Below are 15,755 nucleotides of genomic sequence, written 5' to 3'. Positions count from 1 at the left end.
ATCCTGGAAGAAACCTGTGAAAATATTCCGAGGAATGACATATTAATAATATTGGGTGATTTCAATGCAAAGATCGGAAAGGAGGACTATAATCGTAATGTAGCTGGCAAAGAAACCATTCATGAAACTACGAATGATAATGGAGGAGAAATCTGCAACCTAGCAGCAGCAACAAATACATATATAGTTAGTACTGGGCATAAACATAAAAAAGAAAACAAAATAATATGGATGATACCAGGAAGAATGGATGGAAACCAAATAAATCATACTCTAATTTCGAAAAAGTGGACACAAATAGTACAAGACGGAAAGTCATATAGAGGGGCAAATGGAGGCACTGACCACATATTGTTGATAGCAAAACTTAAGATGAAAATAATCAAAGCAAATAATCATAAGGAAGGAAAAAGTAGGAAATGGAATATAGCCAATCTGAAAACGCAAGAAACAAAGCAACAATATACAGAACAACTGGAACAGAAATTGGGTCAGTACGAGCACATAGAAATAGAAGGAGAATGGAAAAACATAAAGAACAGCATAATAGAGACAGCAGAACAAATAATAGGATTCCAAAAAAACAAAGAATCGAAAGAATGGTTTGATGAGGAATGTCACCAAAAAAGTCAACTGAAGCACCTCGCAAGAAACAAATGGCTACAAAGTGCCGAACAGGAACAACTGGACCAATATAGAAAAGAAAAACAAGAAGCATTGAAACTCTATAGAAGAAAGAAGAACACATGGATCTCTGAACAAATGCAAGAATTAGAAACGAATAATAAAGACAACAAGAAATTGTTCGAATAGATAAAACAACAACACAGTACCAAAAAATCTGTCACAAAAATAAACAAAAAAGATTGGGAAAAACATTTCACGGAACTATACAAAAACGACAATAAGGCATATTCAGAGGATGAGGATATAAGAGATAACAGAGATGAAGAGGAAGTCGCACCTACTTATTAGCAATTCATGGAGGTATTAAAACAACTAAAAGTAAACAAAACGCCAGGGACAGATGAAATCAACAACGAACTGATCATCAACGGCGGAGAGGGGCTCACGAAGCGAATGCACAAGTTAATGGTTACAATTTGGAAGGACGAAAGCATGCCCATAGAATGGAAAAACGGACACATCGCACCAATCTTTAAGAAAGGAGATCCAACTAAGTGCTGCAACTACAGACCAATTATGCTACTAAATACAACGTATAAGATATTGACCACAATTATAAGAAACCGACTAAATCAATACACAGAAAAAATTATAGGACCATATCAACAGGGTTTTAGAACAATAGATCAAAGGAAGATCAACAATAAATGCAATACACGTACTGACACAAACAATTGAAAAAAGCTATGAACATGACATAGAATTACACATACTATTCATCGACTTCCAACAGGCATTCAACAGCATATACAGACAACAATTATTAAAAGAAATGAAAAAAATGGAGATACCGGCAAAATTAATAAGACCAACTAGAATGACAATAAAAGACTCAACAGCAAAAGTTAAAACAAATGAGGGCGATACAAATGACATCAAAATAGAACTTGAAGTAAGACAAGGAGACAGTCTGTCAACGACAAACGACACTATTTAATATCGCTCTAGAAGGAGTAATTAGGGACACAGGGCTGAAAAAGATAATTATTCAAAGCTCAACACAGATCATAGGATATGCAGATGAACTGGGACTGGTAGCACGAGATAAAAAAAGACTAGAAGAGGCACTTTTAACCCTGGTAAGAGAAGCAAAGACGAGAGGACTAATAATCAATCAGAATAAAACAAAATATCTTATAAGCACACGAGACAATGTAAACAGAATAGCAGAAATAAAGATAGGTGAAAATACATTCCAGAGAGTAGATTGCTTCAAATACCTGGGGGTGATGGTGGACGGCAAAAACGGAAGGAGTATAGAGATAAACGACAGAATTAAAGCAGGTAATAGAGTATATTGGAAATATCACCAACTACTCAAGGACAAAAACCTGAGCAAAAAAAGCAAAATCAAAAATATACACAGCAGCAATCAGATCAGTGATAGCCTATGGAGCAGAAGTAATGTGCCTTACGAAAAAAGACGAAGAAAAGTTTTTTTTATATAACCCCTAATGGATTCTGCAATCTGCCGGAAGGCAATAAGCGTTTGCTTTGACAAATGTGAGATTGACATGTAGAGTATCACTCCAGTGAGTGATCTCCTTTAAAGAACTAGCTAAATTTAAATTTAGTTTTTTTTTGACAATGAGAGTACTTATTGGTGTGTATATGTCCTTAAAAGCTAAAACTTATCTGAGTCCTGTAGACAGGTCGGCAGGCAGCAGGCGAAGAAAAGTTAAAAATAATTAAGAGAAAAATTATAAGGATACATGGCCCAGTAAAGACAGAAACAGGGGAATATTGAAAGCTGATGAACCATGAAATAATAAATATAAATAAAGGAGAAGATATAGTAAAATTCATTAAAGCACAAAGCCTCAGATGGTTTGGGCACACACAAAGAAGAGGGGTAGAAGAACTGATCAGGAAGATAATGAACTGGAAACCAGTAAAAAATAGACCAAGAGGAAGACCAAAAATTAGATGGGAAGATCAACTGCTAGACGATATATCAAAGATGGAAATTGCAAACTGGAGAGAAAAGATTCAGGACCGGAGAGAGTGGAAGAAGATAGTAGAGAGGGCAAAAAAACATCACAACCTATGAACTAAGACCTAAAGGAAAAGCGGACTAATTTACCGCGTGAAATGGATTAAAAGAGCTCATATTTGAGCGAACTATACTCTAACAAGAGTGAACTGTCCATATAATAATTCCAGGTATGTACCTGTATAAATTACCCTCCTTGAAGTTGGTGTAAAAGGTATTCACCATTTATGTATTGTCTTTTGGAAGGATTACTAGAGAAAATCCAAATAAATTTTGAAAAAATGGCTGAAATCGCTGAAATTCTTGTAACAGATTCCGTAATGAGTGTACATGGGTGGTAAATGATTTTAAATTTCACTTAAAGAAAGTGCTAAAAAGTCTAAAACATTTATGGTACTGTTCTGCATCTGGTTTCCAGGCAACCTGTTATACCGACGGTTAGTTTTTTTAATATTTTGAGTAGTAACTATGTTGGTTATCAACAATTTGATGTCAAAAATGCACATTTTGCCATTTTTTGTCTACCAGTAAGAAGAAAAACATTCAAAACAAAATTTAAGATAACCGCATTATAGAGCATGTAAAACAATTTAAACAAGGTTTTATAAATTTCGCTATACTTAATTGTTGCTTATAAAACTTAGTCCTGTCGCCAGGGGGGGTACAACGGCCTCGTTAATTCAGATGGACTTACTCAAGTTTTTTTTATGTATTTTGACGCGTAGAACACGAATTTTTTGGGTAACAGTTGATCCGGATGTCGATAAGATTGTTATAGACCAAGAACTTGAGGAATCAAATAACAGCGATTTTTGGCAAAACAAAACAATATTTTGTATTTTTTGGGCCATTTTAAGTAAAAAATATTTCTACAAGTTTTTTCGTAGGATGCACAGTTTTCGAGATAAACGCGGTTGAACTTTAAAAAAATCGAAAAATTGCAATTTTTGAACCCGAATAACTTTTGATTAAAAAATAAAATAGCAAGTCTGCTTACCGCATTTGAAAGTTTAAGTCAAATTATATCGGTTTTGATTATTTGCATTGGTAAAAATTTATTTTTTTATTGTTTAACAAAGCTATAAACACGTAGGGTTTCCCGTGCTTTTACATGCGTTTTAACGCATGTAACGTAGAAATAGTCTTGATTGCACTAGTACCTATTCTACCTACTCGTTCGATTTTAAATGAGAAATCATAGAAACATCACTCACGCACTAGTTGTTTGTAGCTTTGTTTAGCAATAACACAATAAATTTTTAGCAATGCAAATAATCAAAACCGACATAATTTGACTTGAACTTTCAAAGGCGCTAAGCAGAATTGCTATTTTATTTTTTAATCAAAAGTTATTCGGGTTTAAAAATTGCAGTTTTTCGATTTTTTGAAAGTTCAACCGCGTTTATCTCGAAAACTGTGCATCCTACTAAAAAACTTGTAGAAATATTTTTTGCTTAAAATGACCCAAAAAATACAAAATATTGTTTTGTTTTGCCAAAAATCGCTGTTATTTGATTCCTCAAGTTCTTGGTCTATAACAATCTTATCGACATCCGGATCAACTGTTACCCAAAAAATTCGTGTTCTACGGGTCAAAATACATAAAAAAAATTTGGGTAAGTCCATCTGAATTAACGAGGCCGTTGTACCCCCCCTGGCGACAGGACTAACTATAAATTAAGTCAGTTTAACGTTAATATAACTTATGTAAAAAATACAACTTATATCTCGATATTACGTGAAATAGCTCAAAGAAATGAGTAAAAATACACGGTTTTTATGACACTCAGTGTAACTACGTAACAATTGTTTTAGTTTCTATATGGACGGAATAACAAAATTTATGTAAATCTGACCAATTTTTTCTCAATTTAATTATTTATTGACAATTTAAATGAAAAATAGCCGATTTTAAGAATTTTCGTCTATGTTACAATGTTTTACCAAAAAACTGAAAAAAGAACCGATTAGTTTATTGAAATAGCCTTAAAATGAGTTGAAGTAAAATAGAATTGGAGCTTTGTTTATCAATAAACATTAACTATTCAAATTTATTTCTTACGTTTTAAGCTAACTACCTGAGGTATCCCTAAACCCTAAAAATGTCATAAAAACGACGATTTTGAAGCTCTTCCGACTGGATTAAAGAAGCTATTATCGATTCAAACAAAAGTTGTGTATTTTTAATTCTAAATTTCAACTATTTAATTAAAAATAAAGTGTTTCAGTTGAAAATTCAAAGTTACTACACCCACCGCTTTCGCAGGCAGAATAAGAACCCTGCTATTGCATAAGTATATAGATTTTGAAAAACCATTCAAAAAGCATTCCAAAGTTTTTTCGATATGCCGTCTAGTTCTCGAGATATTTGACAATCGCCTTTCTGGACAGAGCCCTTAAATAATGTAAACATTCTTATTCAAGCTAGACATAAGCCGAGTGAGAGAGCTGACCGTGAAATTCATTTGCGATGTTTCCAAATTTACCGGATCTCGGGTTGTCTGCAAAATATATATTTACCATATACACAACGGATCGCGCGCGCTGCCCTCTACAGCGGATTTAGTGGAACCACTGCAATATAAAATTCACCAAAAGGGGTGCAAAATGAGGTCCAGATAAAAATCGATTTCCTTGTAGCCTAACCATTGTTACATCGAGATGTCACTATATACACGTGAATACAAGGTGAGATCCAAAATCGGATCTCGCCTTGCAAAACGGATCTCATCTTGTATAGCTTATGATACAAACGGATCTCGCCTTGATATGAAGACATATATATATATATATATATATATATATATATATATATATATATATATATATATATATATATATATATATCGGTTTTAAAACGTTCTCCTACGTCTTCCGATACCTAGTCGCCATTCACTTCGGTCCATCCAAAGGTCTTCATCCAATTCTCTTTCTCTCATTTCTCGATTTATGCCTTCTCTCCAACTAAGGCGGGGTCTTCCTCTTTAGACCAAGATTTTTAACGCTCTTAAATATTTTTGAATATGATACAAGAATGCACGAGTCGAAAATTCTTTTGACGTGCACGGCGTGTCAATTAGCGATTTGATATAACTATCACGAATGAATTTTCGATCGTCCTAGCGCTCTTTTAACAAATTCCACTCGACATCATAAGAAGATATTATGTCCGCAGCTTCTCCTGTTAAACAACTTTTCAAATAAACTAGTTTTCTCACGGGAGGAATGTTATTATCTTCATGAACTAATGAATTAAATAAATCAAAAAAGCCTATCCACGTGTCTATAGTTCCACTGAAAATCGGTAAAGGAATACTAGGAAGAGATGCTGCCGGAAAATTTGTTGCAAAATTATTTGCTGAAGTCAGATGTTACCTGGGGCAGATTAGCTAAATATTTTAAACATCCACACTTAATGTAGCATTTTAAACCAATGTTTCCTTGACGGACTACTTTTACTGGGCTTTGACCCACATATTTTTGTTAAATAATATCTTGGTGGTTAGCATGTACATTGCACGTAAGCACTGATGATGACTGGTAAACCAGTCGAAAACTAGTTATGTGATTTTGATGTGGTCCTTTTGAGGGATTTTAAATATACCTTTTATACAGGATTTTAAAGGAATTAGCTTTATGGTGGTTAAACAAGCTGATGGCATGCTAATGAAAGTGTAATACTTTTGGTTCAAAACTTTATAGATTCTAATACATAAAGGATTAAAATTTAAATATCTTTAATTTTGAAAAAAAAGCTTTTTTCAAAATAACTTAAAAATTATTAGTATGGTATACCAAAAATCTAAAATGGTATAAAAATGTAAATTTTGCTTTCTGGATATTTTTTATTCGTTTAAGCCCTTTCAACTACAGCCCTATCAAAATAAGCACTCTGAACCGATGAAACTTACAGAACACTTTAAAAAAGTTATAATGAATTTTCCCTAAAAAGTGCTAAATTTTTTTGTTATTTCACGTTGAAATATTTAATTTGGAATTTGACGAATATGCATCTATTTTCATTAGCTACAATTATTCTGCTTCTACTGGCTCTAGAGACCTCATACATACATCATTTTTTTTCACTTTTTTATACTTTTTGAGATATTTGCGGAAAACCTACTAACCTATCCATTTCCGGATTTATTTTGAACGTATATTTTTTCACCCCGGAGAAGCATACCATTCTCACCTCCGGGCAAAGGTAAATCCAGAGATTTTGCAATATTTTACCGTGAGTGAAGGGACTACGAGAGCTTCTTTTATTTTTTAAATTTTTTCTTGTATAGAGCGTTTCACGTTAAGAATCGAACATTGCGGAGATGATAGCCTCATGTATTTATTATGAACGATAGAAGCGCGCCGATGCCACGCCGTACTCATTAGAATGAATCGTATATCAGCAGTCGTTTAGCCACCCGTACCCAAGAGGTTTGGCAACACTGATCTCCATAAGCGTAACGTTCTATTCTTAAAGTGAAACAAAGTATAAAATAACTTTTTTATATATATTGTTTTTTTTTTTTAGAATTCCCCCAAGAGAAAAACCCTTTGGAAATTATGAAAATAATAGACACGCATTCATGTAAAAAAGAACAACCTACGTATCAGGTTGCTAAAGAAGAAACATTAAAATGTGAAATTTGTGCTAAGCAGTATGTTGGAAAAAATCATTTAAATGTACACATGAAAATTCATACTGGGGAAAAACCTTTCAATTGTGAAATTTGTTTTAAGCAGTATACTAGAGTAATGACTTTGAAAGAACATATGAGATTGCACCCTGGAGATAAACCTCACAAGTGTGAAATTTGCTTTAAGCAATTTAGTCGAGCAAGTTATTTGAAATCACATTTGAGGGTGCACACTGGGGAAAAACCTCACAAGTGTGAAATTTGTTTTAAGCATTTTACTACAACAGGTCAGTTGACAACACATTTGACTGTGCACACTGGGGAAAAACCTTACAAGTGTGAAATTTGTTTTAAGCGGTTTAGTCAAGCGGTTACTTTGAAAATACATTCAAGAATACACACTGGAGAAAAGCCTTTCAAGTGTGAAATCTGTTTTAAGCAGTTTACTCGAGCAGACGTTTTGAAACATCATTCGAGAATACACACTGGGGAAAAACCTCACAAGTGTGAAAACTGTTTTAAGCATTTTACTACAAAAAGTGAATTGAATACACATTTAAGAGTGCACACTGGGGAAAAGCCTTATGACTGTGAAATTTGTCTTAAGCAGTTTACTACAAAAACTGATTTGAAAACACATTTGAGAGTACACACTGGGGAAAAGCCTTATAAGTGTGAAATTTGTTTTAAGAAGTTTACTCAATCATATTCTTTGAAAATTCATTTGAGAATGCACACTGGTGAAATGCCTTACAAGTGTGAAATTTGTTTTAAACAGTTCGCTCGAAAAGAATATTTAAATGAGCACATACGTGTTCATACTGGAGAAAAACCTCACAAGTGTGAAATTTGTTTTAAGCTGTTTAGGCATAAAGGTACTTTCAGAAGACATATGAAAATCCACACTGTACAGGTGTGAAAATCCGGACAACTGCAGACGTAATTACGTTAAATCACGTCCACAACAGTCGAGGCTTTTTAAAAAAGTCTGAAGAGGTAGGAAGTCAGCATCAATCACTTTTGCTAGACACGGAAGTAAGATGGCTTTCAAGAGGAAAACTTTTATTAAGATTATTTGAATTCCTCAACGAGCTTAAGATATTCTTTGCTGAACAATGCATTTATGTATCTGTTAGTACGCTTGTTTATTGTATGATGAGCAAGGTTGGATGATATTGTCTTACTTGGCTGATATATTCGATAAACTTAACGTAATCTGCTAGTCTCTACAAAGAAGAACGGTAACCACATTTACTGTAATCAATACAAAAAATGGTCTAAATCGAATCGGTAAAGACAAAATATCGCCTCTTAAAAACAAAATTTGCTTACTAGTCTGGGCAGATTATCGGAGAATAGGTCATTTTTGGGAGAAGTTATTTACCAGCAATTTTATTATCCGGTATGCAAAGTATATCAATATTATAGGTATGCAAAGTCCGCAGATAGTGTGCTACTTTTTTTATAAACAAAATGGCGCCCGAAAATCGTGTTTTTTTTCAATTTTTGCTCTATAACTCCACAGATTTTAACTTTACACCAAAAACACCCAAATAAAAATTCACCGTAATTAAATTCTGCATAAAGACGTGTTTTTCCCGATTTACTTCGACGAAAATTATCCCCGGAAATTGCAGGTTTTTCCAACAAAATCTTTATTTTTCAACTAAAATTTTAGATAAGTAATTCTTTATCAATAATTAAATAACTTGGTAATATAAAAGCTCTTTTCGTATAGATAATAATTCCGGAAGCCGATGGAAATTGAATGAACAGTTTAGCAACAATTGAATTGTTAATTAAAAATTTACGGTCGCTATAGTAACCACAATAATTATGATACATAAGAATAACTATGATTTTTGTATAAAAAGTCACTGTACCTATCTAATGTACTTTACAGAATTGAAATTGAACTATTTAAGCGGCCTCAGGAATATTTTAAAATAATAAACTATTTTTTGGCTTATAAACAAATAGAATATCTCGGGAAATATTAATTTAAATTAAATCATGAAAACGGTATTGGAAAAGAAGCGGTAGGATGCTTCTTTTAAAAGAAAAAACGTTTAATTGTGATGAGTGGTTCCTGAGATACAACTGGTCAAAGTTGACCGGCATTTACAGCAAAGATATAAACAATAGGATCATAATTTTTGAACCATCACCTTTTTATTTCGGTCTTCTTTCTCCACACCAGTTTTCATATCTGTAAAATACTCATAACATATATTATTATAATAAAAACTATCGATATTTCGAGTGAAAATTGCCAAAAATAGCAAAATTCCAATCAAAAATTAGGTTGGAGAAAATGAAATCTCAAAGTTCAAAATCGGTATACGTTAAAAAAAACATTTTCTCGGCTTCCCATGGAGCAATTTTCTTCATTCCTTTTTTTTGTTCCCAAGTAACTCGAGTAGAGCCATCTAACTAACGTATTATTAACTGTCAAAGTTGCTTTTGTTTTGTTATAATAAATTAATTTATTTATTATAACAAAAATTTTTAATTTGTTTAAATAAAGATTGTTTAAATAATTATACAGGTTTCAAATGAGAATATTTGTGTTTTTAACCTTAAAAGGTACACTTGTAGTAAGTTTATCTAAAAAAAGTTTACAACTGGAAAAAATATGTGGTTTTCTTTTCTTATAAATAAATTAATCTATTATAACAAAACAAAAGCAACTTTGACATTTAATAATATGTTAGTTAGATGGCTCTACTCGAGTTACTTGGGAACAAAAAAGAATGAAGAAAATTGCTCCATGGGAAGCCGAGAAAATGCATTTTTTTAACGTATACCGATTTTGAACTTTGAGATTACATGTTCTCCAACCTAAGTTTTAATTGGAATTTTGCTATTTTTGGCAATTTTCACTCGTAATATCGATAGTTTTTATTATAATAATAATATATGTTATGAGCATTTATTTAAAGATATGGAAATTGGTGTTGAGAAAGAGGACAAAAATAAAAAGGTGATGGTTTGAAAATGATGATTCTATTGTTTATATCTTTGCCGTAAATGCCGGTCAACTTTGACTGGTTGTATCTCAGGAACCACTCATCACAATTAAACGTTTTTTCTTTTAAAAGAAGCGTCCTGCCGCTTTTATTCCAATACCGTTTTCATAATTTCATTTAATTTAATATTTCCCGAGATATTATATTTGTTTATAAGCCAAAAAATTGTTTATAATTTTAAAATATTCCTGAGGCCGCTTAAATAGTAAAATTTCAATTCTGTAAAGTACATTGGATATGTACAGTTTCTTTTTATACAAAAATCATACTTATTCTTATGTGTCATAATTATTGTGGTTATTATAGCGACCGTAACTTTAATTAACAATTCGATTGTTACTAAACTGTTCATACAATTTCCATCGGCTTCTGGAATTATGATATATACGAAAAAACCTTTTATATTACCAAGTTATTTAATTATTGTTATACAATTACTTATCAAAAATTTTAGTTGAAAATTAAAGATTTTGTTGGAAAAACCCGCATTTTCCGGGAAAAATTTTCGTCGAAGTAAATCGGGAATAACACATCTTTATGTAGAATTTAATTAAGGTGAATTTTTATTTGGGTGTTTTTGGTGTAAAGTTAAAACCTTTGGAGTTATAGAGCAAATATTGAAAAAAACACGATTTTCGGGCGCCATTTTGTTTATAAAAAAAGTAGCACACTATCTGCGGACTTTGCATACCTATATTATTAATATATACAATCATAAGATTCCATTCTAGCAATAAAATTGCTGGTAAATAACTTTTTCTTGTATTTTGCTGCTAAGTAGCTCAGAGTATACGGATAGAATGTGTGGAACATAAAAATTACCAATGTTTACTCTTTTAAATAACTTCCTGGACGAGAATGAGTTGGGAGTAACCTCAGATGTGGAAAAAAAGATAATTTAACATTTAATTAACCTCGAAAAATCCTTGAAAGGTTATTTCCCGGAACAGGACATCGACTGGGTTCAGAATACATTCGCAAAACATACCAAGCCACCGATGCTAACTAGGCCAGAGTATGAGAATTTGATCGAGATTAAGTATTCATCCCTTCTAAAACAAAAATTCGAATTAGAAGATTCTAATCTGAATTGCACTTAAAGATTTATACCCCGCAATCGTTGACAAAGTTCTCATGGTTCTACTTCCTGTTGTGACGACTTACCGATACAAGTTCAGAAATAGGCTGGATGCATCTCCGAATCTTCGTGTTCAATTGTCAGACATTAAGCCTAATTTTAATACTATTATAAATAAGAAAATATGTAATTGTATTTATCTTTGTATAATAAATATTTTGTATACCTTACAATATTATTTTTCATTCATAATTTGTTCCTCTTTTAAACTCTCACACGAAACATGTTGAAACTATAGTCTGTTCGCTAAACTCAGACGCAACTTTCTAGATATTTTAGTCGGTAATTTTGCCAATTTTAGTAAAATTGGCAAAAAATAATTACTAAATCGTTAATAATCACTAAATAGTTAGTAATTTCGCAAATTTTTGCAAAATTAGCAAAAAACAAAAAAATTATCGACTAAAGTATGTAGCCAGTTGCGTCTGAGTTTAGCGAACAGACTATACAAGGTAATTTCTTTATTTATCAAAGGGTTCCGCCAAAAAAATATCGTCAATTAGGGTTCCGAGACCAAAAAGAATTGGGAACCCCTGGTCTATGGTTTTACCCGGCTCAAGTAGTCAAGCCTCTGATGACGATGCCTTTTATACCATAATTTAATTCTACACATTTTAGCTTCATATAATTGTTTTCGCGAATAAAATAATTCAGTTTATTAAATATAATAATTAAGTTTTATGTTTTTTAATAAAAAATTTTGTTAAGATCCTTTTATTTTTAGGTAGATACATGAATAGGGCTATACGCTGTGAGCTTCGCGGGTGTCGCTAACTAGCGGACTAATAATGAAACTTCCACCGGAATTTTTTTAATTTATTATTTAATTTTTATCGCGTAATATTTACAACGCAAAAAAGTAATCAAATTGTAATCGATTTATTTAAGATTTTGCTAATCATTTTGACGTTCTATTGATGAAATATTAATTTCTTACTTCGGATACTTTCACAATTATCGTATAGATGGCGTTAAGATTAATATATTAATTTATAATTACATATTACGGAATATTAAAAAAACTTAAATTCAGTATTTAAAACGTATCTAAGTATATTTAAGGTAAAGATATATAGGTACGACAGCTTTGACCAACTTATATTTTTTCTAATTAATGTTTTTAATTTCAATTTTAAATTAATCACTTTGACATTTATGTCAAATTTTTTTCCAGGAAAGGACTTGTCACTACTGGCGCTCACGAACTTTTAAATGTTCCCTCTACTTGCGAGCTCACAGCGTATAAAATATGTAATTTAATACCTTACCTTAAGGTGATTGCTATCACGCATTGATCTGTCATGTCTTCTTATGACATCTTCTATTTCACGTAGTAAAAAATTGAAAGAAGAAAATGACATCCTGTAATACTAAAAAAACTTATCAGGATATCCTTTTAGTTTGTAAAAGAACAAATTTTCTCTCTGTCTTTCTATGTAATAGAACAGGATGAATCCACTTGTTTCGTTGCTTTTTAAGCCTACGTCAACGACGCAATACCAATATTAAAGCAACTTTTTGTTGAAATGATAGATTATCCATAAGTACTATATTATCGGTATGAAAATGCACAAGAAGATGCCACTGATCGTAGATCGTAGCCACGTCATACTGAAACTGAAGATCATGGAGCCACTACAAGAACAAGACGCCGCGCCGCTATGCACACTGTAAATTGGACGGCGTTATGCAGAAAGCTACCAACCCTCAATATATCAGATATTGGGTTGGATGCATATTTGGACAACAAAATACGAGTTCTGCATTCTGTAAAAACCTACCACCTCTACATTAATATTATAACCTATAAAACTATAAAAATGCTAAGCCACATATTAAATTTATCTGATATTCTAATTTGCAGAAACCAACTTGGTAGTATACTTTTAATTTACAGAAACCTTCCAACCCACTTAGTAGAATTTTAATAAAGCGCCACTTGCATCCAAGTGGGTTGGTAGCTTTCTGCAAATATTGGGCTCTACAACTCTACAGTTATAATAACCCAACCTAATAATTTTATGTATTGTTTTGCGTGTGGTTTCCCGGATTACCGGCGTGTTTAATGGGTTTTAGTAGTGGTCTAGATTGTCTAGAGTCTAGATAGTTAAAAAGAACTTTGAATACAGTGAAAAAGTGGTTGAAAGTACACTTTTTATTTAGCATAATGTACAGTAATCGAAGTGTTAGGATTTTAAAGGCTGCTCTTGCAATACAGGAAAATTCAGGCAAGTATCTTGTATTATTATAATATTTAATTTTTATCCTCCAAATTTTGGTACAAAAGCTTACTGACGGATTGTAACTAAACAAACTAGACTAAATAAATTAGGTAATCAAATTGTTTACTTAAAATATACAAGCAGGAAGAAACCAATCCCGTAAGCTTAATGTCATACAAGAACATATTCTACACGAAATTTAATTTGAAAATAAAGCCATTAAAAAAAGACACCTGCAATGTTTGTGATATTTTTTAAAATGAAAATAGATAATGAAAAGGACGAAGAAAAAAAGGAGAGTTCAAACAGGAACATACGAAGCATTTGCAAGTTGCAGAGGAGGCACAGAAAATGAGAAGAGATGATTTCAAGATAGCGACTGAACAAACAGATCAAGAGTGTTTAAGTTTTGACTTGGAAAAAACCTTACCGCTTCCAAGAATACCTACAGGCATCGTATTTTATAAGCGTCAGTTGTGGGTGTATAATGCAGGAATGCACAGTGCTAAAGAAAATAGAGGATACTGCTACGTTTGGGTAGAAGGTTCAGCTGGAAGGGGCGCCCAAGAAATAGGCTCTTGCCTTATAAAACATGTTACAACTAAATTAACTCCAGAAGTCAAACATCTTACGCTTTGGTGTGATTCTTGCGGTGGGCAAAATCGAAATATTAAGTTAATACTTATGCTTAAATCAATTTTGCAAGGGACACGCACAAACCTAGAAAGCATTACCGTAAAATATCTCTGTTCTGGTCATAGTTTTTTGCCCAACGACACTGATTTCAGTGATATTGAGTCGGCTCTTAAACGACAGCGAAGATTATATAGGACCCCAAATGACTATATCGAGGTAATGCGTTCTTGTAGAAAGCAGAGACCATTGGTAGTAACCCAAATGCACGTCGAAGATTTTTTAGGCGTAATAAACATTGAGAAAAAATTACTAATCGCAAAGTGACCGAAGATAAAGAAAAAAATAATTTTTTGAAGATTAGGTCAATCAAAATAGAAAAGTCTGACCCATTTCGAAATTACAAAATTTAAAGGAAATGATGCACCTTATTCCTGTTGATGCATCGACTTTTTATCAAAATTTGCAGGGTGCCAATGTAACTGAAGATGTTGAGGGTTAAAATGTCAATGTTGAAGATCTAGATTTTGAAGTGGATGAAGTAGATTAATATTAAAATTTATTAAATTAATACGTTAAATATTCATATCCTTATAACTTTCCTGTAAATAAAAACAATTTTTCTAACTTTACTGTTGTTTTTATTTAATATTGTTGGTATTAATTTTCCACTTTGCAAAATGCAGAAACCTACCAATCCACAAAAATTTGTCATTTCTCTTTTTAATTTACAATTAAAATATTTAAACATGTAGAAAATACCAAAATATTTATCCACAGTCAAAAAAAAGTTACAAAGTAGTAGCAACATATCCTGCAGATTTTTTAAATCAATAAAAACTTTAAACTTGATTATCTCAGTTTGCCACTATTGAGGGTTGGTATCTTTCTGCATAACACCGTCCAATTGTCGCTCTCATGGAGCCATGATTTTACAGCTATGCTGCCGCCGTAATTTTACTGCTACTGCTAGCGTCAATTTGTCGCTAGTGGAGCCGTAGGCTTTGAGAGTGCATACCTACTGGGGGAAAACCTGACAAGTGTGAAATTTGTTTTAAACATTTTATTACAACATGTGATTTGAAAACACACTTTAGATTGCACACTGGGAAAAAACCTTACAAGTGTGAAATTTGTTTTAAACAGTTCGCTCGAAAAGAACATTTAAATGAGCACATACGTGTTCATACTGGAGAAAAACCTCACAAGTGTGAAGTTTGTTTTAAGCTGTTTAGCCATAAAGGTACTTTAAGAAAACATGTGAAAGTTCACACTGTACAGGTGTGAAAATCCGTACAACTGCCGTCGTAATTACGTTAAATCACGTCCACAACAGTCGAGGCTTTTTTAAAAAAGTCTGAAGAGGTAGGAAGTCAGCATCAATCACTTTTGCTAGACACGGAAGTAAGATGGCTTTCA

General features: G+C 32.5%; 1 protein-coding gene across 1 annotated transcript in view; it reads left to right on the top strand.

Moving 5' to 3' along the window:
* LOC114344062 (zinc finger protein 160-like) overlaps positions 1-9,331 on the top strand; it is a 64,631-nt gene extending 55,300 nt beyond the window's left edge. Inside the window, exon 6 of the mRNA XM_050654025.1 lies at positions 7,209-9,331. Within this exon, the coding sequence (XP_050509982.1) occupies positions 7,209-8,233 (1,025 nt within the window). The 3' untranslated portion in view covers positions 8,234-9,331. The remainder of the gene's footprint in view (positions 1-7,208) is intronic.
* The last annotated feature ends 6,424 nt before the right edge of the window (positions 9,332-15,755 follow it).

The sequence above is a fragment of the Diabrotica virgifera genome, chromosome 6, assembly GCF_917563875.1.
Source record: "Diabrotica virgifera virgifera chromosome 6, PGI_DIABVI_V3a".
NCBI lineage: Eukaryota > Metazoa > Arthropoda > Insecta > Coleoptera > Chrysomelidae > Diabrotica > Diabrotica virgifera.
This window is presented reverse-complemented; position numbering and strand designations above follow the sequence as displayed.